The sequence below is a fragment of the Bufo gargarizans genome, chromosome 5 (genome assembly GCF_014858855.1).
Source record: "Bufo gargarizans isolate SCDJY-AF-19 chromosome 5, ASM1485885v1, whole genome shotgun sequence".
Lineage (NCBI taxonomy): Eukaryota > Metazoa > Chordata > Amphibia > Anura > Bufonidae > Bufo > Bufo gargarizans.
In genome coordinates, this window is record NC_058084.1 from 328,512,590 (window position 1) to 328,539,039 (window position 26,450).

The 26,450-nt window shown below is 46.2% G+C and overlaps 1 protein-coding gene across 1 annotated transcript in view; it reads right to left on the reverse strand.

Moving 5' to 3' along the window:
* Window positions 1–700: 700 nt before the first annotated feature.
* LOC122939442 (androgen-dependent TFPI-regulating protein-like) overlaps window positions 701–26,450 on the reverse strand; it is a 112,602-nt gene continuing 86,852 nt past the window's right edge. The window contains exons 6-8 of the mRNA XM_044295511.1: window positions 2,354–2,434; window positions 850–957; window positions 701–741 (exon numbers count right to left, since the gene is read on the reverse strand). Coding sequence (XP_044151446.1) covers window positions 701–741; window positions 850–957; window positions 2,354–2,434 — 230 coding nt within the window. The remainder of the gene's footprint in view (window positions 742–849; window positions 958–2,353; window positions 2,435–26,450) is intronic.

The following is a 26,450-nucleotide window of genomic DNA, read 5'->3' on the forward strand; positions in this document are numbered from 1 at the left end:
AAAAAAGGGAAAAAAAAAAGGTGAACAAAAAGTCATATGTACTACCTGGTTTCACCCTTTAATCCCTAAAAATGGATGTGGTCTTTGCTGCAGAGGAGTCAGTGGGCCACTACCTCTTGGAATAGTCCCGGTCTAGTTGGCGGCTGAAACACTCATAGTCAATGAAAAGGCAGAGTTCAGAGCAGACAGGGTTTATGCATATCCATAAAACAATCCTAAGTCAGGGCATTACGGTAAGGGCAGTACAGTAGACAGGCTAAGTTCAGGGTAGGTAGCGGAGTATCAGAATTGGTTAACAGGCAGAGGTTCATTACATGAGCAGACAACCAAAATAGCACACGTTGACTAGTTAACTAGTTAACTAGGAACCTAAGCTTAGGCACCCTCATACTAGGGAAGGCATCTAAAATAACCAAGAACCTCCAGTAATATGCTAGAGAAAAATTAAAACATGTGCAGACAGGCCATTTAAGAGCCAGTGAGTGCGCACATGCCCTACAGGCATGAGAAGCCTGAGAAGCACGGGCTGCGGCCTGCTGGAGCAGAACGAGGCCCTGGCAGGTGCCTGCTCACCTACCCAGTCCTGCCTAGCAGCCCAGAACCGCTGCCACTACTCTTCCTCGCCCACAGTGGGTCTGGGACGCCAGTTGAGCAGAAGAGCGTCAGGCACAGGCCGCCAAACTAACAGTACCCCCTTTCCTTATGCCCCTTCTTCTTTGGTCCAAATAATTGTAATAATTTCTTAAATAATAAGAATAATAAGAATAAGACCATTAATATTTCTAGCAGGCTCCTACAACCTTTCCTGGGGGCCAAAGGTCTTGCAGTAAATTAAGAAGTACTCTTTACCTCGAGTTACGTTGCTACCCAGGATGTTCTTCACCATATCCACATTATCAGAACTGACCTGGGAGGTAGGAGGGATAGATCTTCTGAAAAACTGTTGAAAATTACTTGCTTGAGAAGAGAAACATGAAAAGAATTAGGTATCTGCAGAGAGGCAGGGAGAAGAAATTTGTAGTAGACTGAGTTCAATTGTTTCATGTCCTCAAAGGGATTGAGGAAACTAGGTGGTAATGTGCTGCCCATCCTACTATACACATGAGAGGAATATTGTGGAAATGTAACTTGGGGAAATATATACCATATGTTTTGCTTTATAAGACACACTTTTTTCCTCCAAAAGTGTGTCTAATAAAGCGAATACTAGTGAGCACTTCCAGTATGCATTAGGTGCCAGTAGCGGGGAGTAAAGCGTTGCAAGCGCTTCTGGTACTCACCCTCCCAGGTCTTCCTTCCTGTGGCTGGCGCTGCACTGTCCCGACTCTTTACAGCGCCAGAACGTAGTGTGCACACTATGACCTGACACTGCACGCAGTCAGGTGACAGTGTAGCACAGGCCAGAGAAGACATGGGAGCGCTACCATAGATGGAGAGGAGCCGCAGCCCAGGAGAGGTAAGAGGAGTTTTTTTTATTTTATTCTGATCTGAGGTCTGATGGTCTGGCAAAGAACTCTGAGGGGTCTGACAATGAGGGCTGATCTGAGGTCTTATGGGAGTGTGACAATGAAGGCTGATCTGAAGTCTGATGGGGGTCTAAATTAAAGGGCTGATCTGAGGTCTGATGGGAGTGTTGAAACCAAACTAAATAGGGAAGAAGTAGTGACCGCAAGCTGCACCTGACAAGGTGTGGTCATTACCAAACAACAACATTGAGAATCAAGAGACTGTCAGTTAACCTCACGTGCAGTCTCTCTGATCTTCTAACCTCTGTCAAAGAAGGTACCGTGACACATGGATCAAAGAGCTTTATCACTAACGGCCAACAAGCAAAATTCCTGGACATTGAGGGCACCTGGGAGCTTCACAGTGCCATCCTCCTGGTATGAGATGCTGGCACGTACTTTTGCAAGCCAGTCTGCACCCAGGAGGCAACAGGGGGCGTTATCACTGACCAGCAACCAGGCATGCACTTCTTGGGTAAGGGCAAATCTAACACAGATGGGTTCTGTTAAAAGGGGAGTGTACTACTTTCCCATCCACTTCGACCCAAGGACTGGTGTCCATGGAGATTAAGTCAGAGGAGGACATGTTTGCTGTGCACAACTGTCTTGGTTGCTCCAGTATCAGTCAAAAATGTGACTACTTCTTTATCACCCAGAGTGAGGGATATCATTGGGGCCTGACTTGAATCTTCTAAAATGTTTAGGGACACAGCCGACACTGGATTGCCTGTTTCCTAATCGTGGTCTAACTTTTTCCCCTCACCTGTCTTTGTGTCATCCTCACTGCCTCCCCAGCCATCCCTTTTAGCAGATGGGGAGGACCCCCAGGGCCAAATACTTCATTTTACCTGGAGTCCTGGACATCTGCACCAACCACAACAAACTGTTATGAATCAAAATGAAGTTGCCCCCCAAGTGCTGACTTAATCCTAGTAAAGGAAAGAAAAAACATAGAGTTAAGGCATTTCATCTAATTAAACAATTAAACAATACTACCAGTAATACCTAATTATAGGAATATGTGTATCCTTCATTTACTCAGTTCAGAACTCTATGTAGTGCTACATAGATCTATGTGTATTTTCTTGTGCTTGTAGCCGTATCAGGAAAAATACCAGTAACTAAGATGGCTGCCAGGCAGGAAGTTCCCTCAGTTAAGATGGTCGCTGGGCCGGCTGGAAGTTACAGGAGTTAAGATAGCAGCCAGGCCGGAAATTGGATTAGTTAAGATGGCAGCTGGTGAAAAAAGTACCTTAGCCACTGGGGTGTGGTAGGGTCTCTCAGCGCCATCTTGGAGGGTAGTATCAGCGGCATGTAAAAATAATTACTTGTCTGTTCATCATACATTTTTGTCCAGCCTAATTTCTTATACTTAATTATTTTTGTGCTGGTGCTTGCATTGTTTTTCATAATATCTAGAACAGAATGCTCTAAATTAAAGGCCGCATGTCCTGTGTTCACTCCTGTGAGAAACTTTGTGATAATTTCACTCCTTTTTGGCCTAAAACCAGAGCACACACTTCCCTATATCTCTGTGACGATTATTTTTTCACTCTCGATTTAACTCTTAATTTGGCCTCATCATCACATCAGTAGAGGTGATTTCGCTCACAGTAAACTTGGCTGTGTGACCTTCCTTTACTAGTCAGTTTTCTATTCGGCAACACACAAGGTTACATTCCTGGTCCACAGAGACATAACACAGGGCCGTTTCTAGGGGCGGGCGGGGCGGGCGGCCGCCCGGGGCGCTGTCAGAAGCAGGGGGCGCCCGTTGAGGTAAAAAAAAAAAAAACAAAAAAAAAAAAAAACAAATTTCGTTATGAAGGTAAAGGATCGGGCGGCCGGCCGGCGGCGCCCCTCATGCTGAGCCTCCTGAGCGGCCGGCTCAGTGCTGCGCAGCCTGCCTGCGCTGCAGACTGCTGAGTTGTTAGTGTAGCATGGCCGAGTGAGCACTTCCTGTCAGCCGGGTACAGGAAACAAAAGCTCCTGTACCGCGGAGCGAACAGAGCTCGGCCACGCTACATTAGAGGTGACATTGACAAGGGGGAGGAAATGAGAGTGAGGGGGGGGGGAGTAGAATGAGACAGAGTGACAAGGGAGGGGGGGGGAGTAGTAGAATGAGAGTGACAAGAGGGGGGGGGGGAGTAGTAGAATGAGAGTGACAAGAGGGGGGGGAGTAGTAGAATGAGAGTGACAAGGGAGGGGGGGGAGTAGTAGAATGAGAGTGACAAGGGAGGGGGGGGAGTAGTAGAGTGAGAGTGACAAGGGGGGTGGGGGGAGTAGAATGAGAGTGAAAAGGGGGGGGAGTAGAATGAGAGTGAAAAGGGGGGGGAGAAGAGAGTGACAAAGGGGGGGGGAGAAGAGAGTGACAAGGGAGGGGGGGAGAAGAGAGTGACAAGGGAGGGGGGGAGAAGAGAGTGACAAGGGAGGGGGGGGGAGAAGAGAGTGACAAGGGAGGGGGGGGGGAGAAGAGAGTGACAAGGGAGGGGGGGGGAGAAGAGAGTGACAAGGGAGGGAGGGATGGGGGGGAGAAGAGAGTGACAAGGGAGGGGGGGGAGAATAGAGTGACAAGGGAGGGGGGGAGAAGAGAGTGACAAGGGAGGGGGGGGAGAAGAGAGTGACAAGGGAGGGGGGGAGAAGAGAGTGACAAGGGAGGGGGGGGAGAAGAGAGTGACAAGGGAAGGGGGGGAGAAGAGAGTGACAAGGGAGGGGGGGGAGAGAAGAGAGTGACAAGGGAGGGGGTGGAAGAGAGTGACAAGGGAGGGGGGAGAAGAGAGTGACAAGGGAGGGGGGGAGAAGAGAGTGACAAGGGAGGGGGGGAGAGAAGAGAGTGACAAGGGAGGGGGGGGGAAGAGAGTGACAAGGGAGTCCGCAGAGCCAACTGCAGCCAGAGACCAGATCATCTAATTGTCCTGGTGGTAAGTAGACAATGCAATATGTGTATTATTTAATTGTTTAGTTATTAATACTACATTTTGCGGACCGCACATTGCCGGCACTAAGAGAATATGCCTATTCTTGTCCGTTATTGGGGACAAGAATAGGACATGTACTATTTTTTTTCAGGTTCGGAATTGCGGATCCGGGTCCGCAATTCCGGATCTGATAAGGGGGGGCGGGGGTGCCAATTTTTATCTTGCCTAGGGCGGCAAAAATCCTTGCACCGGCCCTGGTCAGACTTACTGACGTCACGCGCCTGATCCTCCCACTAGGCGGCGCAGGCGCGTGACATACAGTGACTGAGTGAGCGCCGCACTGCCTGCCTGTTACCGCCCGCCCTGAGCCCCTGAACAGTGCTGATGCCTGCTGTGAGGCGAGTGATGGTCTGGGGGGGCATTAATTACAATGGGGGGATGGGGGTTATTACAATGGGGGGGGCATTAATTACAATGGGGGGAATTAATTACAATGGGGGGGCCACTGTGGGAGACATGAAAATGGGGGCCACTGTCACTGTGGGGGACATTAAGTTTAATAAGGATCACTATGGACATTATTTAGAATGGAGGCTGCTGTTGGTGTCATTACTCATTATAACTGTATAATGTCTGATAGGCCTAGTCCTGAGCTGAGTTATATTACCCTGCCCATGCCCTGTATAATAATGTACCCATCCCTGATACCCCTTAGTTATATTACCCCGCTGGAGTAATATAACTAAGGGGTATCAGGGTACATTATTATACAGGGCAGGGTAATATAACTCAGGACTAGGCCTATCAGACATTATACAGTTATAATGACATCCACAGCAGCCTCCATTCTAAATAATGTCCATAGTGATCCTTATCAAAATAATAGTGATCCATTATCAAAATAATGTCCCCCCACAGGCAGGCAGTGCGGGCGGGGGCGCTCACTCACTGTACCTCACGCACTGCGTGACGTACAGTGAGTGAGGTCAGCACCGCCGCCCGCACTGCCTGCCTGTCTGTTACCGGGGGGGGGGGAGTTTTTTTGACACTCGCCCTGAGAGAAATTTTACCTAGAAACTGCACTGACATAACATTCAATGTAGAATAGATAGAAAGAAAAGTTTCCCATACATTAACACACACAAGTCTTTGAACTTATTAATAAATAACATTTTCTGGAGCTTCATACACGCACACTAAGTACCTCGCACACATTGCCTTGTTAGTTTGTTAGTATTGCAGACATTGTACTCGCTATGATGCATTCCAATATCGTGACGTCATTCCTTCTCACAGCTGCGGCCCCCACTCTCTCCCTTCATACACACCAGCCACCAGCTGCGGGGCCGTATATTCACCAGGCAACAAAGACATGGCGCCCGCCATGGTACACAGACAGACACGACTGTAACGGGGCGCCGAAGGCGCACTCGGTCTCCCATCAGCTGCAGACCTGCTGCTTAGCTTCGGGAGCAAAGATCTGTGTTTGGCCTCGTTCCCAGGGCGGCTTTGCTAGCTAGGAGGCTCCCTGCTCCTAGGTCTGCCTTGAGCGCCGAGCTGATCACTCGGTGCTCGACTTGTCTGTCTGTTGGTCATGTGACGCTGGCCACGTCACATGACCCTCACTCCCCACTATAAATACAGACTGCCTGCTGGCTACAGGTTGCCTGTGATTTTCGTCCTATAGGCTGTGTACTTTATTGCTACCTCTGGAATTGAACCTTGATCCGCCTCTTGACAACACCTCTTCTTCCTGCTTCCTGTACCTTGACGCTACCTCTCGGATTTTGACCTCGGCTTGTTTACGAATTTGTCTTTGCCTCTTCCCTTGTTCTGACGTGACCTCCTGGACTGACCTTGGCTAGTTGACCCGCCTCGCCTTCCGTTTTTGTTCTACCTCTTGTCCGCTTATTGTAACTTCTCAGTGGCTGTCCTCTTCCCTGCTGTCTCTTTCTCTCTGCTTGCACTTAGTAGGTTAGGGACTGTCACCCAGTTGCGCTCCGTCACCTAGGGCGGGTGGTGCAAGTAGGCAGGGACAGGGGACTGTGTGGCAGCTCAGGGGGTGCACCTCTGCTCTATCTTGATTCCCATGACTCTACCCGTGACACACGACACTCCCTGAGGACCACAATCGGACCTAACTCTTGACAGTCCTTCCTCTCAGGGGAGACACACAATAAATGAGCTTAACCACTCAATCACAAACTGTCATGCCCAGCTCTGACTATGTGCGGAGGTCGGCCAGAATAGCAGCACGTGTTTAGTGTTTGTTTTGGAGTCGTGCTGGATCCGCCTCCCATCAGGTGCACTGGGTGGGGTCATTAGTTTAAATGGCTCTCAATTCCAGTGCTCTGAGCGGGTTATAGAAATCAGTCTGGCCTAGGAAGCAAGCAAGGAAGGAAGGTTGTCTGTCCCAGCTCAGATAAGTGTGGTTTCTGTTTTTGTTGTTTGCTGTTTTAGTTGTGTTTGTGTCATCTCTCCCATCCAGGTTCTGTGCGAGCAGGCTGCTCCTATTTCCCCTTTTCACCATCTCAGGGAATTTAGGGTGTATTAGCCCAGGCACGAGGACACAGCATTCCTACCACCAAGGTCTGCATGTGGGCTGAGCAGTGCAGGGAGAGAGGTCAGGGATTAGCTAGGAGGTGACCCTTCCCCTGCTTCTCGCTCAGAGCCTGGTTGTTGGTTTTTCTGTGTGTCTGAGTGCTTGTCCGCCGTGACATTATAACCCGCCAAACTTTGACTGTCATTGCTCAGCGGTTTTGTGATGGCGTCAATTGAAGCGTTAGTTGACCGCATGCAGGGGCTATCCCTAGAGGTTGCGGAGCTACGTGGTTCGGTCACACGGTGTCAGAATGCTCTGGCATCAGGTGCAGGTCAAATTTGTGTGGAGCCTAAAGTGGCTCTTCCTGATCGATTTTCAGGGGGTACGGATGACTTTATCCGTTTTAGAGAATCCTGCAAATTGTATTTTCGGCTGCGTCCATCGTCGTCAGGTGATGAGAGTCAGAGGATAGGAATAATCATTTCTCTGCTTAAAGGGGACGCGCAATCCTGGGCCTTTTCTCTGCCACCCGGTTCTCGGGCCCTCCGGTCGGTGGAGGAATTTTTTAAGGCTCTGGGATTAATCTACGATGACCCAGATCGGGTCTCGATGGCAGAGTCGAGGTTACGTAATTTATTTCAGGGTGAACATACTGCAGAGGCTTACTGTGTTGAGTTTAGGAGATGGGCTACGGAATCAGAGTGGAATGATCCTGCGTTACGTAGTCAGTTTTGTCAAGGGTTATCTGAGAGATTGAAGGATGCCCTTGCTTTTCATGAATACCCAGACTCTTTGGAGAATGCCATGTCTTTAGCAGTACGGTTAGATAGACGTATCAGAGAAAGGTGTAGGGCTCCCTCCGCGCAAGGGATCCCTTCTGCGAGTGGTTTCGTCTCTACTACCTCCCCGGGTGATGTTACAGGTAACTCTGGGATAGCGGAGGAACCCATGCAGCTGGGTCAGGTTTCTTGCCATTCTAATAGTAGAGACTTTAGGAAATTGCACAAACTGTGTTACTATTGTGGAAAGAGTGGTCATTTTATTTTTGCTTGTCCTTATGTTAAACCGCAGGTGGAAGTGAAAAAGAAAGAAAAAAAAACTTCCCTGTCACTTGGTAGCGTGAATGGTGTGGTGGAGCAGGCAGGTATGCAAGCTCCCTGCAGTTCCCGTTTTCTCCTTCCAGCTGTGGTGGCGCTAGAGTCAAGAATTTTTTGTTGTTGAAGTATTCCTTGATTGTGGTGCTGGGGTAAACCTAATTGACTCTCTTTTTCTTCAAAATCTAGGACTAAGTACTTGCACTTTAGAGAATGAGATTCGAGTTTTTGCAATTGATTCTTCCCCTCTTTCTCAAAGGAGTCTTACTCACATTGTTCATGGTATTCACTTAAGGGTGGGTGATGCACATGTTGAAATTATTTCTTGTTTTGTCATGAAGGATTTGCCAGCTCCTATAGTTTTGGGGTTGCCATGGTTGACTAAACATAACCCAATTATAGATTGGCAAGCGAGACAAATCATTGGTTGGAGTGAGTTTTGTTCGGATAATTGTCTTGGCACATCTATCTCTGGGGTGTCCACTACGATTTTACCTCAGTATCTCTCAGATTTTGCGGATGTCTTTTCGGAGGGTGGGGCTCAGGAATTACCCCCTCATCGAGACTATGATTGTCCAGTTAATCTCATCCCTGGGGCTAAATTGCCAAAATCTCGGCTTTACAACCTTTCTCAACCCGAAAGAGAGGTCATGCGAAAGTATATCGCCGAGAGTTTGGCAAAAGGTCATATTAGGCCATCTAAGTCTCCGGTGGCAGTAGGCTTGTTCTTTGTAAAGAAAAAGGATGGATCGCTGAGACCGTGTTTGGATTTCCGGGAATTGAACCGTATTACGGTCCGGGATCCATATCCCCTGCCTTTGATTTCTGACCTTTTTGATCAGATTGTGGGAGCCAAGGTGTTCTCCAAGTTGGATTTGAGAGGGGCCTACAACCTGATCAGAATCAAGGAGGGGGATGAGTGGAAAACGGCCTTCAATACGCACGAGGGTCATTTTGAGAATCTGGTTATGCCTTTTGGGTTGACGAATGCGCCAGCAGTATTTCAGCGATTCGTCAATGACATTTTTCATCACCTGGTGGGGAGGTTCGTGGTGGTTTATTTGGATGACATTTTAATTTATTCTCCTGATCTGAAGACCCATCAGGATCATGTGAGACAGGTTTTGACGATCCTTCGGGAGAATAAATTATATGCTAAATTGGAGAAATGTTTATTTTCGGTGCAGGAGCTTCCGTTCTTGGGATATCTGCTTTCTGACTCTGGTTTTCGTATGGACCCCGAAAAGGTCCGGGCGGTTCTGGAATGGGACCGACCAGAGAATCAGAAAGCTTTGATGCGGTTCTTGGGGTTTACTAATTATTATAGGAAATTTATTTCAAACTATTCCACCATTGTAAGACCTCTCACGGATATGACTAAGAAGGGCGCTGACGTCTCTGTCTGGTCGGATGAGGCATTGCAGGCCTTTTCGGCTATTAAGGAGCGTTTTGCGTCTGCTCCCATTCTGGTGCAGCCCGATGTGTCTCAGCCATTCATTGTGGAGGTTGATGCATCTGAAGTGGGGGTTGGAGCGGTACTGTCGCAGGGTTCATCTCCTGGCAAATGGGTCCCGTGTGCTTTTTTCTCCAAGAAGCTCTCGGTCGCCGAGAGGAATTATGATGTTGGAGATAGAGAGTTGCTGGCTATCAAGTTGGCCTTTGAGGAATGGCGTCACTGGTTGGAGGGGGCGTCTCACCCCGTTACGGTATATACAGACCATAAGAATTTGGCTTACTTGCAATCTGCCAAGCGTCTGAACCCTAGACAGGCCAGATGGTCACTGTTTTTTACCAGGTTCAATTTTGTGGTTACCTTTCGCCCAGGGGTTAAGAACGTCAAGGCAGATGCCTTGTCTCGCAGCTTTCCTGGGGAGGTGATTCAGAGGATCCTGCTCCGATTTTGGCTGATGGGGTGGTGGTCTCCGCTCTGTACCCCGAATTGGAGATGGAGGTGTTGGGAGCCCAGGAGGGGGCTCCTGGTTCTTGTCCCCCAGGGAGGTTGTTTGTTCCTGAGGGCCTGCGATACAAGGTATTTAAGGAACATCACGATACTGTCCTTGCTGGGCATCCTGGTGGTAAGTCGACCTTTGATCTTGTGTCCCGGAGGTTCTGGTGGCCCAGGGTTACGTAAGAGCATTGAGGATTACGTGGCAGCTTGTGAAACCTGTGCTCGGTCAAAGGTTGCTCATACTCGACCGGCTGGTTCACTTCTTCCATTGTCTATTCCGTCTCGTCCCTGGACGCACTTATTACGGATCTACCGAGTTCCTCCGGGAGAACAGTAATTTTGGTGGTAGTTGACCGTTTCAGTAAAATGTCTCACTTTATATCTTTATCTAGTCTGCCTAATGCCAAGACCCTTGCGCAGATTTTTGTGGATAATATTGTGAAATTGCATGGTATTCCTTCGGATGTGGTCTCCGATAGGGGCACGCAGTTTGTCTCCAGGTTTTGGAGGGCGTTCTGCTCTCGGCTTGGCATTCAACTTTCGTTCTCTTCGGCTTTTCATCCGCAGTCGAATGGACAGACAGAGCGTACTAATCAAAACCTGGAGACCTACTTGAGGTGCTTTGTGGCTGAGAATCAGGAGGACTGGTCCTCATTCTTGTCTCTAGCAGAATTTGCTTTGAATAACCGTAGGCAGGAGTCCACGGGTAAGTCGCAGTTTTTCGGCGCATACGGCTTTCATCCTCAGTTTGGTACCTTTTCTGGGACTGGTTCCTCTGGGATGCCAGAGGAGGAGAGATTTTCTTCTGCCTTGTCTTCCATCTGGCGGAAGATCCAAGGGAATTTGGAGAAGATGGGTGAGAGGTATAAGCGAATGGCTGACAAGAGACGTGTGACTGGTCCAGACCTGTGTGTGGGTGATCTGGTATGGTTGTCCACTAAAAATATTAAGTTGAGAGTGCCATCTTGGAAACTGGGTCCAAGATTTATCGGTCCGTACAAAATATCTGCAGTGATCAACCCAGTAGCGTTTCGGCTGGATCTTCCGCAAACTTGGAGGATTCATGATGTGTTCCACAGGTCTTTACTGAAAAAATACGTGAAACCGGTGGAACCATCGCCATTGCCTCCTCCTCCTGTTCTGGTCGATGGAAATTTGGAGTTCGAGATCTCCAGGGTTCTCGACTCTAGAGTTCTTCGGGGTTCCCTTCAGTATCTGGTACACTGGAGGGGATACGGCCCTGAGGAGAGGATGTGGGTTCCTGCACTGGATGTCAGTGCCAGCCGACTGATGAGGGCTTTTCATAGATCTCATCCGGATAAGGTTGGTCCGGGGTGTCCGGAGGTCACCCGTAGAAGGGGGGGTACTGTCATGCCCGGCTCTGACTATGTGCGGAGGTCGGCCAGATTAGCAGCACGTGTTTAGTGTTTGTTTTGGAGTCGTGCTGGATCCGCCTCCCATCAGGTGCACTGGGTGGGGTCATTAGTTTAAATGGCTCTCAATTCCAATGCTCTGAGTGGGTTATAGAAATCAGGCAGGCTGCTCATATTTCCCCTTTTCACCATCTCAGGGAATTTAGGGTGTATTAGCCCAGGCACGAGGACACAGCATTCCTACCACCAAGGTCCACATGTGGCATGAGCAGTGCAGGGAGAGAGGTCAGGGATTAGCTAGGAGGTGACCCTTCCCCTGCTTCTCGTCCAGAGCCTGGTTGTTGGTTTTTCTGTGTGTCTGAGTGCTTGTCCGCCGTGACACAAACAAGACAAAAACAACCGACACCTTCCCCTGTGCAGAGATCACCCCTGTGCAGAATATTTATTTTTTCCTTGGCTACCACGTCTGGTCTGCCAGTCAAGAAAAAACTAAAAAACGTCCATCTCAACAAGAACAAGCAGTATAATATAATAGCTAACCTACCCACCTGATCTCCCTTCTAAATGAGCCAGGCTAACTACAGTCCTAGTTCTCTAACTTGGCAGTTCACCCTCCCAGCCAACCCCCAGCCCACTTATCCCTCAGCTCCTTATCTTTTCTTTAATCCATACTTCAACCTCTTCCACTGTATCAAAAACCCAATTTTTATTCTCCCATTCAATCCTTAATTTAGCCGGAAACAGTATAGAATATTTCACGTTATTCAAGCGCAATTTTTTTTTCACATCAATAAACCGACTTCTTTCCTTTTACCGTTTCTTTAGCAAAATCAGGGAATAACATTACAGTTGTACCCAAGTATTCTAACTTCCCTTTTTCCCTTGACCTACGCAATATCCCCTCCTTATCCCTAACCGATAATAGATTAAATATTATATGTCGCGGTCTCATACCAGGTAGGGGCAGTTTTTTCGGGAGTCTATATGCCCGTTCTACAAAGTTCTTATAATCCGAGACGTCCTGGCCCAGTTGGCGCATCAACCAAGTTTGTAAAAAAGTGCAGGGAACTTGTCCCTCTGCACCCTCTGGGATCCCAAGACATCTCAGATTTGCCCTTCTGGATCTGTTTTCTAAATCAAGAAGTCTATTTTTCAGATCCCTATTTTCTTCCTTTAGGGAGTTTTTTTCTTTAATTGTTATATGTAAGAGGTCCTCAGAGTCAGATGCTCTTTTCTCGATTTCTATCAACCTTTCTTTATATTTTTGCACATCCGCTCGGAGGAGCCCCACCAACTCCCTAATATTTCCAGTCTGGAGTGAGAGGTCCTGTATTGCCAAGCTACATTTTTTTATTTCTTGGAATATATCTTGCAGGCTAGGAGCCTGTTCCTCTTTAGCAAAATAATTCTCCTCCAACTCCTTTAACTGTTTACTACCGCTCCCCCCAGACTGGAAGCCAATCTCGGGTGCCCTAAGGGCAAAATTTCCCTCTAGAATAGACTCCTCCTCTTCACCCACCACTACATCCTCCTTTCTTTTTTTTTGGAGGACTAGTCTGACCACGCATATTAATCAAAAGTAGTTGCTTGGTTCTTTCAGTTTTTTTTTACCTTTGGGGAGATTGAGGTATTTAACTCAACTTGCCCCTTACGCTTTTTTCCCACCTCTGTCTAGCCATCTGTAGTTTTTCCCTACTCTCCCCCACACCCTCTCCTCCTCCACTTCCCCCCCTTACAGCCCCTTAGACTTCTATCAAATGAAACGTCCAAGAGAGAAAAATCGTATAGCCCCAAAACCACAGTACATTAATCAGATATTTAAAAAATGATCAGCTGCTACAGTAATTACTAGACCCATACGTTCAATAATAGACCATCTCTATCTAGTCCGTTATAATGCAAAAAGGTGGGTTGAAGATTGCGTTATTTTAGAGCTCACACTTGGTCGGTTGGTGGCCTGAAAATCATTAACAATGACTCCGTTGTTTTAGAAGGTTTGGTGAATAAATTTGAGCCATCTGTTTATCCAATCATTTCGTATTCAGCCATATGTCCACAGCTCAAACAGTTAATACCATAAAGTCAGTAGCAGTCACTCAATTGGCTCAGTTTATTTGCAAAGTTGGATTAGTTCAAACCCTCAAGTCATCCAGCCATCCCCTGTTTACAATTAGTGATGAGCGGTAGGGGCAATATTCGAGTTCGCAATATTTTGTGAATATTTGGGCGAATATTCGCCATATATTCGAAAATTAGAGAATTCGTGATCTCCAGGCATTATTTTCTTGATTGCGAAAATTCGCATAAAATTCGCATACAAAGTATCGCATAAAAATTCACATGAACTGATATTTTCCCAAAAAATCGAATATTCTCAATTACGAATATATTTAGCGATATTCTAAATATTTGCGAATTCTCGAAGTGCCGATATTCGCAATTAAAATTAGCAATTCGAATATTCGTGATCAACACTATTTACAATATATGTAGCCTATAGCAGGGCTATCCTGCTTTTGATATTTACAGCAGGGATAATTAAACATGGGGATTGGTAGGCCTCGGTTAATTTGCAATATTAATCCCTGTATCAGGCTCCAATAGTTGTAGTGTTAGCAGCTCAAACTGTTAGTATCATGCAAACAGTAACAATCAATACCAATCGCTTTTCATAGCTCTGCTAGTCTGAAAAGTTCTCCACTACCTCTCCACAGACCTTCAGGGCGGGAGGGGGGGGCGCCACACAGATCCCACACATATACCTTTAGGTTCCGTTCCGTGGCCCCCTTCCAGCAATCCCCAACCTGCTCCCTCTCTCCACTGTCGTCCTGGACCACCAAACAGCAGACCATAAGATCTCCAAGTGAAAAGAGAGGCAGCAAACATCTCACATCCCGTTTTCAGAGGAGGAGGGGGGGGGGGCGAGGCACTCATGAACCACCAAGTCGGCCCAGCCTTCCTTCAGTCACAGCCCAGCGATCAGCTCCAGTTCAGCCGCCTGTGCACCACAGCGTGCTCAGCAGGCCCACGGCAGTCGGATGACAAGAGGCGGCAGGGCAGGTCAGTAGTGCGAACCAGACCGTCAGATGTTAAGCGGCGGTAGGTCCGACGGCTTCCACGGCATGTCCAGGCAGCAGGCGGGATGGGAGGGGAATCAGCACAGCGGCAGGGCAGCCTCGCCAGGGACACAGCAATCAGATGGCCAAGAGAGGAGAGAAGGCGCTCATAGGTGAGGGTAAACAAATTAATGTCCCTTTCCCCTAACCAGGATGAGTGAAATTACTCACCTGGTTCGGTTGCACTGAATGTGGTGCAACCTTAGTAGAGGGAGGTTCGAAGGGTGGAGGTTGTCTGGGTTGGTGCTGCCGGATGGTGTCCGAAACAACCCTGGGTGGGGGCCAAACCGCCACTTGGGTGGGTATTTGTATATATAAAAAGGTCTCGTCTGCACTGGATTCGTGCGGCGAGCCGATGGACATAAGGCACTAATCACTACCCGAGCTTGGATACAAGGTTTTTTATCGAAAAGATGACGCGTTTCGGGAAACTCAGGACCCCTTTATCAAGTCTGTATCCTTGGCACCGTGAGCCCGCTGGTGGACTCTCCTGAAGAGTCCCTTTCAGAAGGAATACTGGTCAGCGCTGGTAATTGTTGCTGAAGAGTGTCCTGCTGTAGCGGCGCTGCTGTACCCCGAAACGCGTAATCTTTTCAATAAAAAACCTTGTATCCGAGCTTGGGTTGTGATTTGCGCCTTATGTCCATCGGTTCGCCAGGGTCACAGCTTCTCATCAGACTGGGAGCTCCATGGATGGGAGGGAGGTGCGTGCGTCACCTACGTGCGCCCGCCCACATGCCGCCCTTCCCTGAAGCAGCGGTTATTCACTTTAGAAAAAAGACGACTGAGGGGAGATCTAATTACTATGTATAAATATATCAGGGGTCAGTACAGAGATCTATCCCATCATCTATTTATCCCCAGGACTGTGAGTGTGATGAGTGGACATCCTCTGCGTCTAGAGGAAAGAAGGTTTGTACACAAACATAGAAGAAGATTCTTTACAGTAAGAGCAGTGAGACTATGGAACTCTCTGCCTGAGGAGGTGGTGATGGTAAGTATAATAAAGGAATTCAAGAGGAGCCTGGATGTATTTCTGGAGTGTAATAATATTACAGGCTATAGCTACTAGAGAGGGGTCGTTGATCCAGGGAGTCATTCTGATTGCCTGATTAGAGTCAGGAAGGAATTTTTTACTCCCCTAAAGTGGGGAAAATTGGCTTCTACCTCACAGTTTTTTTTTGCCTTCCTCAGGATCAACTTGCAGGATGACAGGCCAAACTGGATGGACAAATGTCTTTTTTCGGCCTTATGTACTATGTTACTATGTTACCAGTCTCACATGATCCTTATGAGTCTCCATGTCTGGAACATAAATTAGTATGTTATCCAGATATACAACAACAAATCTCCCCACCAGATGATGAAATATATCATTGATAAAGTGTTGAAAAAACCCGCTGGAGCTCTGTTTAACCCAAAGGACATGACCAGGTTTTCAAAATGACCCTCAGGGGTATTAAATATGGTCTTCCACTCATCTACCTCCCTGATCCTTACCAGATTACAAATCCAATTTGGAGAACACCCTGACAACGACAATCTGACTAAACAAATCCGGAATCAAAGCAAGGGGGTAAGGATCACGGACAGAAATATGGTTGAGCTCACGGAAGTCCAGACATGGTCTAAGGGTACCATCTTTTTTTTATTTTATTTTTTTACATAGAACAACCCAGCAGCCACTGGGGATTTGGAAAGTCTGATATGACCCTTCGCCAAGCTCTCAATGTTATATTCTCGCTTAGCCTTTCTTTCTGGCTCTGAAAGATTATACAACCGAGATTTGGGCAGTTTAGCTTCAGGAATAAGATTGACAGGACAATCATACTCCCGATGTGGAGGTAACTCCTGGTTACCAGTCTCAGAAAACACATCAGAAAATTTGGAAATGAACGAGGGTACAGTTTTAGTGGTGACCACAGAGAAAGATGCATTAAGACAGTTGTCCATGCAAAAATCATTCCAATCGAGAATCTGTGTCACTTGCCAGTCGATGGTAGGGTTATGTTTGCTTAACCATGGTAAGCCCAAAGCCATCGGAGCAGGCAGACCCTCCAACACATAACACGAGACAGATTCCTGATGGAAATCACCCACTCTTAAATGGATGTAATTTACCACCTGTGACAGGCATTTTTGGGTAAGAGGTGCAGAATCAATTGCAAAGACAGAAATGCTTTTCTCTAGTGCACTAGTAGTCAACCCATGAATACGAACAAACTGTCCATCAATCAGGTTAACCCCAGCCCCACTGTCGATAAATACCTCAATTTACACAGTTTTGGACTCTAGCGCCACCTCGGCAGACAGGAGAAATCGGGTACTACCAGTAAATTACAAAAGTAAGTTTTCTTGCTTCCCATCCACACCACCAATAGTAATTTGGGGATTAAGTGTTTTTTTTTTTTTTGCTTACACCTTGACGCTGAATGTACGGACAAATATTCACAAAATGTCCCTTCTTTCCACAACAAAAACCGACTCCCTTCATATGACCAGAGCTCTTACCAGCAGTCCCAGGAGTAGCTCCCCCCATCTGCATTAGCTCCACACAAGGCGTAACTACAGGTGTCTCTTTACCATAAGTGTCAAAGGAAGCTGCCACCTTATTTGACAGTACGTCCTGAGGGTGAGGACCCTTACATCTCCCCTTCAAGCGTCTATCCAGACGTACAGCAAGGGACATAGCTTCTTCCAATGACTCAGGTTTTTCATGAAAGGCCAATGCGTCCTGCAGCCTTTCAGACAGACCCTGATAGTACTGGCTACGGAGAGCAGGATCATTTCACTCCATATCCGTAGTCCGTCTCCTAAATTCAGAGCAATAGATTTCCGTGGGGCGTTCTCCCTGCCATAAACCACGCAACTTGGTCTCAGCCTGCCTAAGAGATCTGATCCGGGTCATCATAAATAAGACCCAAGGCTCTAAAACATTCATCTACCGACTGGAGGGATGGTGATCCGGTCGGCAGAGAAAAAGCCCAAGACTGTGCATTATCCTTAAGCAAAGAAATGATCATACCCACACGTTGACACTCATCCCCAGAAGAGTATGGACGCAGCTTAAAGTACAACTTACACTATTCTCTGAACCGAATGAAATTGTCACAACCCCCAGAAAATCTGTCCAGGAGGGCAACCTTAGGTTCAGTACAGGCCTGTTACCCACCATCAGAACCAGCTGCCTGTGGTCTTTGAATCCTTAAGACTGTCGCGCGGAGGTCAGCTACCTCCATAGGATTCATAGCTGCACTGACCTGAACGAAATGGCGGTAGATAATGTCACAATCAGTATGGGGGGGGGGGGGAACTAGAGAAGAAACAGGTCACACCCTAGACAACCCTAATCAGGGCCCTAACTATCTATCAATATGAATAGACCCGGAAGGTAGGAATATTTATATGCAGGATACCTAGCCCTTTATATCCCGATTAGGCCCTGGAAAAAGTTAGGGCCAGAGACAACCCATTCCTCCCCAGATGGATGAATGGAAGTCTCTGTCTCAGGCCCAGATACAAACAGGGAATATAACAAACACAAACAAAGTGACACTTAACTTCTGTAGAGATGGATGAGCAGGAACACCAGAGACAAACTCACACCAGCTCAGCCAAACCTTAATTAAGCTATCTACCGCATAGTCAGAATGTTGGGGTCAGACTATAAATGGTAGAAGTGATAACCACTGAGCAACAGCTGAGAAAAGGGAAGTGGTCATTAGTCACCTGAGGGACCGTGACCCATAGCCACTATTACTCCTCCCATTCTTCTCGCCTCCCCTCTGGGTCGCTGCACAACTCCCAAAATTTGTGATAACAGAAATGTTTAATTAAAAAAAGTGTTATTTAAAAAAAAGTTGTGCCCCACCTCACTCACTTTATTGTTCAACTTCTATGCTGAAAAAAGTGGACCAGATATTTCTTAAATATGGAGCTAATTCTGAAAGCCATATTTCTCAATGTATTTACACCTCACAACTGGCATACATGGACTGATAAAGCTCTCCATAAACCTCTATGTGCTTCTTTCACATAGAATATTATAAATCTGGCAGCAGCAGCCACCATAGTGGGGAGCTCAGTGCAAAGGAGTCTATACAGTTAGCATTTAAGTCAATAGCAGGTGTTAAAATCTCTGTGCACTTAGCTCTCCCTGGTGGGTGCAAGAAAATGCGGTAGATATATGCTGAGGAGAGAAGAGGGATTCAGCTCTGGGTCACCTCTCCTCCTCTCCCGCATGGGTCCCTTAAAAGGCGTGTAGTCTTTCACTATCGTAGGTACATCACTCACTTCAAAACTGCACCAAAGGTTGACCTGTTTTAATATTTTGGCACTGATGGAAGACAAACCCACACACTCTACTGGCAATGTGGTGCGCATGCACTGGGCAGCAGTGTTAATCAATTTCCCCTATTGTGTTATAGATTTACATGTATAATATTCAAACCTGATTAGTTTTTATGTTCTTGGACAGTGGCAGACTTGATTGGTTGTTTTATTGAAAACATACCTAAACTAAATGGGAACCCCAAATGAGGGCCCAAATTTAGGGATGAGCGAACCCGAACTGTATAGTTCGGGTTCGTACCGAATTTTGGGGTGTCCGTGACACTGACCCGAACCCGAACATTTTCGTAAAAGTCTGGGTTCGGGTTCGGTGTTCGTCGTTTTCTTGGCGCTTTTTGAAAGGCTGCAAAGCAGCCAATCAACAAGCGTCATACTACTTGCCCCAAGAGGCCGTCACAGCCATGCCTACTATTGGCATGGCTGTGATTGGCTAGTGCAGCATGTGACCCAGCCTCTATTTAAGCTGGAGTCACGTAGCGCCGCACGTCACTCTGCTCTGATCAGTGTAGGGAGAGGTTGCAGCTGCGACTGTTAGGGCGAGATTAGGCAGTGATTAACTCCTCCAAAACACTTAAGTCAGTGATCGATCTACAGCTGTGGATCATTGAACTGCTGCTATTCAATTTCTCACTGTTTTTAGGCTGCCCAGAGCGTTTTTCAGTCACTTTTTTCTGGGGTGATCGGCGGCCATTTTGTGTCTTGTGGTGCGCCAGCACAAGCTGCCACCAAGTCCATTTAACCATCAATAGTGTGGTTATTTTTTGGCTATATCCTACATCAGGGGCAAGCTGCCACCAAGTCCATTTAACCATCAATAGTGTGGTTATTTTTTTGCTATATCCTACATCAGGGGCAAGCTGCCACCAAGTCCATTTAACCATCAATAGTGTGGTTATTTTTTTGCTATATCCTACATCAGGGGCAAGCTGCCACCAAGTCCATTTAACCATCAATAGTGTGGTTATTTTTTTGCTATATCCTACATCAGGGGCTTGGCTGTGCTTGCTATTTTATTGAGGGGTGAAATACAATTGCCAAAATAGCAGTACCCTAAATCTGGTGTTTCAGCTGTGGCCAGCCAATTGTCTGGCAAAGGATATATTTTTGTTCTGGGTTGAAATACAATTCCCAACTTAGCAATTTCCTAAATTTGTGGTTTCTGCTGTATCAGGCCTACTTTAAATCTATTCATTAAAAGGGTATATTAGATTCAAGGTAACTTCAATAACTTCACACACACGCTACAGTGCATTTCCAAGTCTAATTCTGTCCGTAAACGTATACCTGTCACCCAGCGCCTAAATAATAGGCCTCAAATATATATTTATCTAAATCTGTGGTTATTGCTGTAGCTGGTCAAGTTATTTTGTGTCCGTCAAAGCACAGTTTTTGTTCTGGGTTGAAATACAATTCCCAACTTAGCAATTTCCTAAATTAGTGGTTTCTGCTGTATCAGGCCTACTTTAAATCTATCCATGAAAGGGTATATTAGATTCAAGGTGCTGATAGGGTCATTCTCAATAACTTCACACACACGCTACAGTGCATTTCCAAGTCTAATTCTGTCCGTAAACGTATACCTGTCACCCAGCGCCTAAATAATAGGCCTCAAATTTATAGTCAGCTAAATCTGTCATTACTGCTGTGCCTGTATTAGTGTAATACGGTACCTAAATAGATAGCCAGATAGTGTTAGGTGTCTGTAAAAAAAAGGCCTGAATTTGAATTCAATACATTGGGCCAAATAATATTTTTCTTATTGTGGTGAACGGTAACAATGAGGAAAAAATCTAGTAAGGGACGCGGACGCGGACATGGTCGTGGTGGTGTTAGTGGACCCTCTGGTGCTGGGAGAGGACGTGGCCGTTCTGCCACAGCCACACGTCCTAGTGTACCAACTACCTCAGGTCCCAGTAGCCGCCAGAATTTACAGCGATATTTGGCATTAGTCAATTGGGTGGCCGACAGTGGATCCAGCACGTTCACATTATCTCCCCCCCAGTCTTCTGCAGAAAGCGCACAGATGGCGCCTGAAAACCAAGCCCATCAGTCTGTCACATCACCCCCATGCATACCAGGGAAACTGTCTGAGCCTCAAGTTATGCAGCAGTCTCTTATGCTGTTTGAAGACTCTGCTGGCAGGGTTTCCCAAAGGCATCCACCTAGCCCTTCCCCAGCTGTGTAAGACATAGAATGCACTGACGCACAACCACTTAGGTTTCCTGATGATGAGGACATGGGAATACCACCTCAGCACGTCTCTGATGATGACTAAACACAGGTGCCAACTGCTGCGTCTTTCTGCAGTGTGCAGACTGAACAGGAGGTCAGGGATCAAGACTGGGTGGAAGACGATGCAGGGGACGATGAGGTCCTAGACCCCACATGGAATAAAGGTCGTGCCACTGACTTTCACAGTTCGGAGGAAGAGGCAGTGGTGAGACCGAGCCAACAGCGTAGCAAAAGAGGGAGCAGTGGGCAAAAGCAGAACACCCGCCGCCAAGAGACTCCGCCTGCTACTGACCGCCGCCATCTGGGACCGAGCACCCCAAAGGCAGCTTCAAAGAGTTCCCTGGCATGGCACTTCTTCAAACAATGTGCTGACGACAAGACTCGAGTGGTTTGCACGCTGTGCCATCAGAGCCTGAAGCGAGGCATTAACGTTCGGAACCTTAGCACAACCTGCATGACCAGGCACCTGCATGCAAAGCATGAACTGCAGTGGAGTAAACACCTTAAAAACAAGGAAGTCACTCAGGCTCCCCCTGATACCTCTTCTGCTGCTGCCGCCTCGGCCTCTTCTGCTGCAGCCGCCTTGGCCTCTTCCTCCGCCTCTGGAGGAACGTTGGCACCTGCCGCCCAGCAAACAGGGGATGTACCACCAACACCACCACCTCCGTCACCAAGCATCTCAACCATGTCACACGCCAGCGTTCAGCTCTCCATCTCACAAACATTTGAGAGAAAACGTAAATTCCCACCTAGCCACCCTCGATCCCTGGCCCTGAATGCCAGCATTTCTAAACTACTGGCCTATGAAATGCTGTCATTTAGGCTGGTGGACACAGACAGCTTCAAACAGCTCATGTCGCTTGCTGTCCCACAGTATGTTGTTCCCAGCCGGCACTACTTCTCCAAGAGAATGACATGAAGACTGATTCTCTGCTGACATGAAGCCTGAATCTCTGTTATGGGACCTCTCTCCTCTGCCTGGGTGCCGGGGCCTAAATATATGACAATGGACTGTTCCAGTGTTGGGTGACGTGAAGCATGATTCTCTGCTATGACATGAAGACTGATTCTCTGCTGACATGAAGCCTGAATCTCTGTTATGGGACCTCTCTCCTCTGCCTGGGTGCCGGGGCCTAAATATATGACAATGGACTGTTCCAGTGGTGGGTGACGTGAAGCCTGATTCTCTGCTATGACATGAAGACTGATTCTCTGCTGACATGAAGCCTGAATCTCTGTTATGGGACCTCTCTCCTCTGCCTGGGTGCCAGGGCCTAAATATCTGACAATGGACTGTTCCAGTGTTGGGTGATGTGAAGCCTGATTCTCTGCTATGACATGAAGACTGATTCTCTGCTGACATGAAGCCAGATTCTCTGCTATGGGACCTCTCTCCAATTGATATTGGTTAATTTTTATTTATTTTATTTTTATTTTTATTCATTTCCCTATCCACATTTGTTTGCCGAGGATTTAACTACATTTTGCTGCCTTTTGCAGCCCTCTAGCCCTTTCCTGGGCTGTTTTACAGCCTTTTTAGTGCCGGAAAGTTCGGGTCCCCATTGACTTCAATGGGGTTCGGGTTCGGGACGAAGTTCGGGTCGGGTTCAGATCCCGAACCCGAACATTTCCGGGAAGTTCGGCCGAACTTCTCGAACCCGAACATCCAGGTGTTCGCTCAACTCTACCCAAATTATCAACCGAAAATAAATCACAGGTGACAATAACCAGCAACTCAAATGTGGGAAAACCCAACCACCTGTACACAAAAGTAGCCACCAGAATATATCAAAACATATCTTTATTTGAACATTTAAGACCAAAATATAAAATACATGTTTAAAGGGTTTCTACCATCAGAATTACTGTTATGTAGCTGACTGACATTAGCGATGCGCTAATGTCAGCACTACATAACACTATGGTTTTTTTTTTTACATTTCTCCCTGCAGCCGTTTTGATAAAATAAGCTCTTGTATAATATGCTAATGAGCCTCTAGGTGCTATGTGGGCGTAGAATCAGCACCTAGAGGCTCCATCCACTCACTCTTTATCCCACTCAGGTCCCCTGTTCTGCCCTGCGCTGACTACGTCACAGTGAGGAGGCCGGCATCAGGAGAGCGGCCTTCACTCGCTGCGCCTGCGCCGAATACAGAAGTGAACGGCGCAGGCAGATAAAAAGATATTCAACTAGCTTTGCTGATAAAAAAAAAACTAGGGTTGCTGCAGATGTGCTTTATAATCAGAAAACAAAAAAGAAAAATTTATGATCTGCATAGATTTATAAATAAATTGTGTTCTCTTTTGTCCTCTATTCTTAGCATTTACAATTTAATAGAAAGTGAGTAAATTATTTATTTTTGGATATGAAACACTTCTCATGGGAATTACAGATAATACGTATTTGCAGTTCTGTAGGCTTTGAGTACTATAATCAATATACTTGAATGTGGATAGGTTGTTCAAGAAATAGTGTACAAAATGTTCATATCTTAAAATCTAAATAACTCATAGTTACTTGGAGTGAATGTGAAGCAGAAATAAGGTATAAATTTAATGATCAATAAGTGAGAAAAAGTAGTCATTGTGCAGTAATTGTCAAGCAAATTATTCTTGCACACATTGGGGGGTCTTTTATTAGGGCTCTACACCAGTTTTCTGGTGTAAAAAAAAACATTTAACTTTTTTCAACAACTGTGACACTTCCGTGTCCCGACTCATTTAACAGTGGAGCACATTACACCAGAAATCTACTCCATCTCCTGGCTGGAGTAAATTTTAGTTCTGGCACACGGACAGCAGAAAGCTGCCTGGGGTCTATTTTAGTTTAAAGAGGACCTTTCATCTGTTTTACTTATAGGAGCTAAATACCTGTACTTGCGGGGTACCCCCCGCTGATGCTGCCACCCAGTTTTTTTTTTTTTAACTGCGCCCGCCTGAAGATTTCGCGCTCAGTATGTAAATACTGAGCATCGGACTAGGGAAGAGGAGACGCCAGGGTTTCTCCTCCCTGGCGTCTCCTCCGCCCTATTCCGATGTTCAGTAATTACATACTGAGCGCGAAAACTTCAGGCGGGCACAGTGGGGCGTAGGGGCGATGTTTTAAAAAAAAAACTGGGTGGCAGCATCAGCGGGGGGTACCCCGCAAGTACATGTATTTAGCTCCTATAAGTAAAACTGATGAAAGGTCCTCTTTAAATCAGTTTCCAGCACAATAATGGGACGGAACATCCAGCAGAAGACATTCTTTTTTGGAGCTGATCACTTTGCATCAGAGTTTACTTCATATTGTTGATTGACAAATATTAGACATTATTGATCATATGTCCTGGGTGCGCAAGTTGTTGTAATACAATACAATGTGGACGTTCATCACCCTCTGACAATGTCTTCAACTGCTGTATTCCAAATTTCTCTGCCCCGGTTAGAGTTTGGTTACAAAATGATTGTGCACCAACTGACACCTGTGCCAGTAAAACGAAATAACATAAAGGTGTAGAGTCTTAATTACTGTAGCTGCTTTATATCAACTGATAAACATGACTAAAGTTTTCCTTTGTGGTAAGCATAATTATATCGTTAATTGGCCATTAAGACTTATAAAAGTTATTTTTGTAAAAAATTTCAACAGAATTATGTTATTTCAGACTGGTGCATTTTTAAGACAACCTTTAACCACTTCAGCCCCGCTAGCTGAAACCCCCTTCATGACCAGAGCACTTTTTACACTTCGGCACAACACTACTTTCACAGTTTATCGCTCGGTCATGCAACTTACCACCCAAATGAATTTTACCTCCTTTTCTTCTCACTAATAGAGCTTTCATTTGGTGGTATTTTATTGCTGCTGACATTTTTACTTTTTTTGTTATAAATCGAAATGTAACGATTTTTTGGCAAAAAAATGAAATTTTTCACTTTCAGCTGTAAAATTTAGCAAAAAAAACGACATCCATATATAAATTTTCCGCTAAATTTATAGTTCTACATGTCTTTGATTAAAAAAAAATGTTTGGGCAAAAAAAAAATGGTTTGGGTAAAAGTTATAGCGTTTACAAACTATGGTACAAAAATGTGAATTTCCGCTTTTTGAAGCAGCTCTGACTTTCTGAGCACCTGTCATGATTCCTGAGGTTCTACAATGCCCAGACAGTAGAAAAACCCCACAAATGACCCCATTTCGGAAAGTAGACACCCTAAGGTATTCGCTGATGGGCATAGTGAGTTCATAGAACTTTTTATTTTTTGTCACAAGTTAGCGGAAAATGATGATGATTTTTTATTTTTATTTTTTTCTTACAAAGTCTCATATTCCACTAACTTGCGACAAAAAATAAAAAATTCTAGGAACTCGCCATGCCCCTCACGGAATACCTTGGGGTGTCTTCTTTCCAAAATGGGGTCACTTGTGGCGTAGTTATACTGCCCTGGCAATTTAGGGGCCCAAATGTGTGAGAAGAACTTTGCAATCGAAATGTGTAAAAAATGACCGGTGAAATCCGAAAGGTGCACTTTGGAATATGTGCCCCCTTTGCCCACCTTGGCTGCAAAAAAGTGTCACACATCTGGTATCGCCGTACTCAGGAGAAGTTGGGGAATGTGTTTTGGGGTGTAATTTTACATATACCCATGCTGGGTGAGAGAAATATCTTGGCAAAAGACAACTTTTCCAATTTTTTTACACATTTTGATTGCAAGGTACTTCTTACACATTTGGGCCCCTAAATTGCCAGGGCAGTATAACTACGCCACAAGTGACCCCATTTTGGAAAGAAGACACCCCAAGGTATTCCGGGAGGGGCACCGCGAGTTCCTAGAATTTTTTATTTTTTGTCGCAAGTTAGTGGAATATGAGACTTTGTAAGGAAAAAAGAAAAAAAAAGAAAAATCATCATTTTCCGCTAACTTGTGACAAAAAATAAAAAATTCTAGGAACTCGCCGTGCCCCTCACGGAATACCTTGGGGTGTCTTCTTTCCAAAATGGGGTCACAATGTTTACGCATTTGGATTCCGTGAGGGGTATGGTGAGTTCATGTGAGATTTTATTTTTTGACACAAGTTAGTGGAATATGAGACTTAGTAAGAAAAAACAAAAACAAAAACAAACAAAAAATTTCCGCTAACTTCTGCCAAAAAAATGTCTGAATGGAGCCTTACAGGGGGGGGGTGATCAATGAACAGGGGGGTGATCAATGACAGGGGGGTGATCAATGACAGGGGGGTGATCAATGACAGGGGGGTGATCACCCATATAGACTCCCGGATCACCCACCTGTTATTGATCACCCCCCTGGTAAGGCTCCATTCAGACGTCCGTATGATTTTTACGGATACATGGATCGGATCCGCAAAACACATGCGGACGTCTGAATGG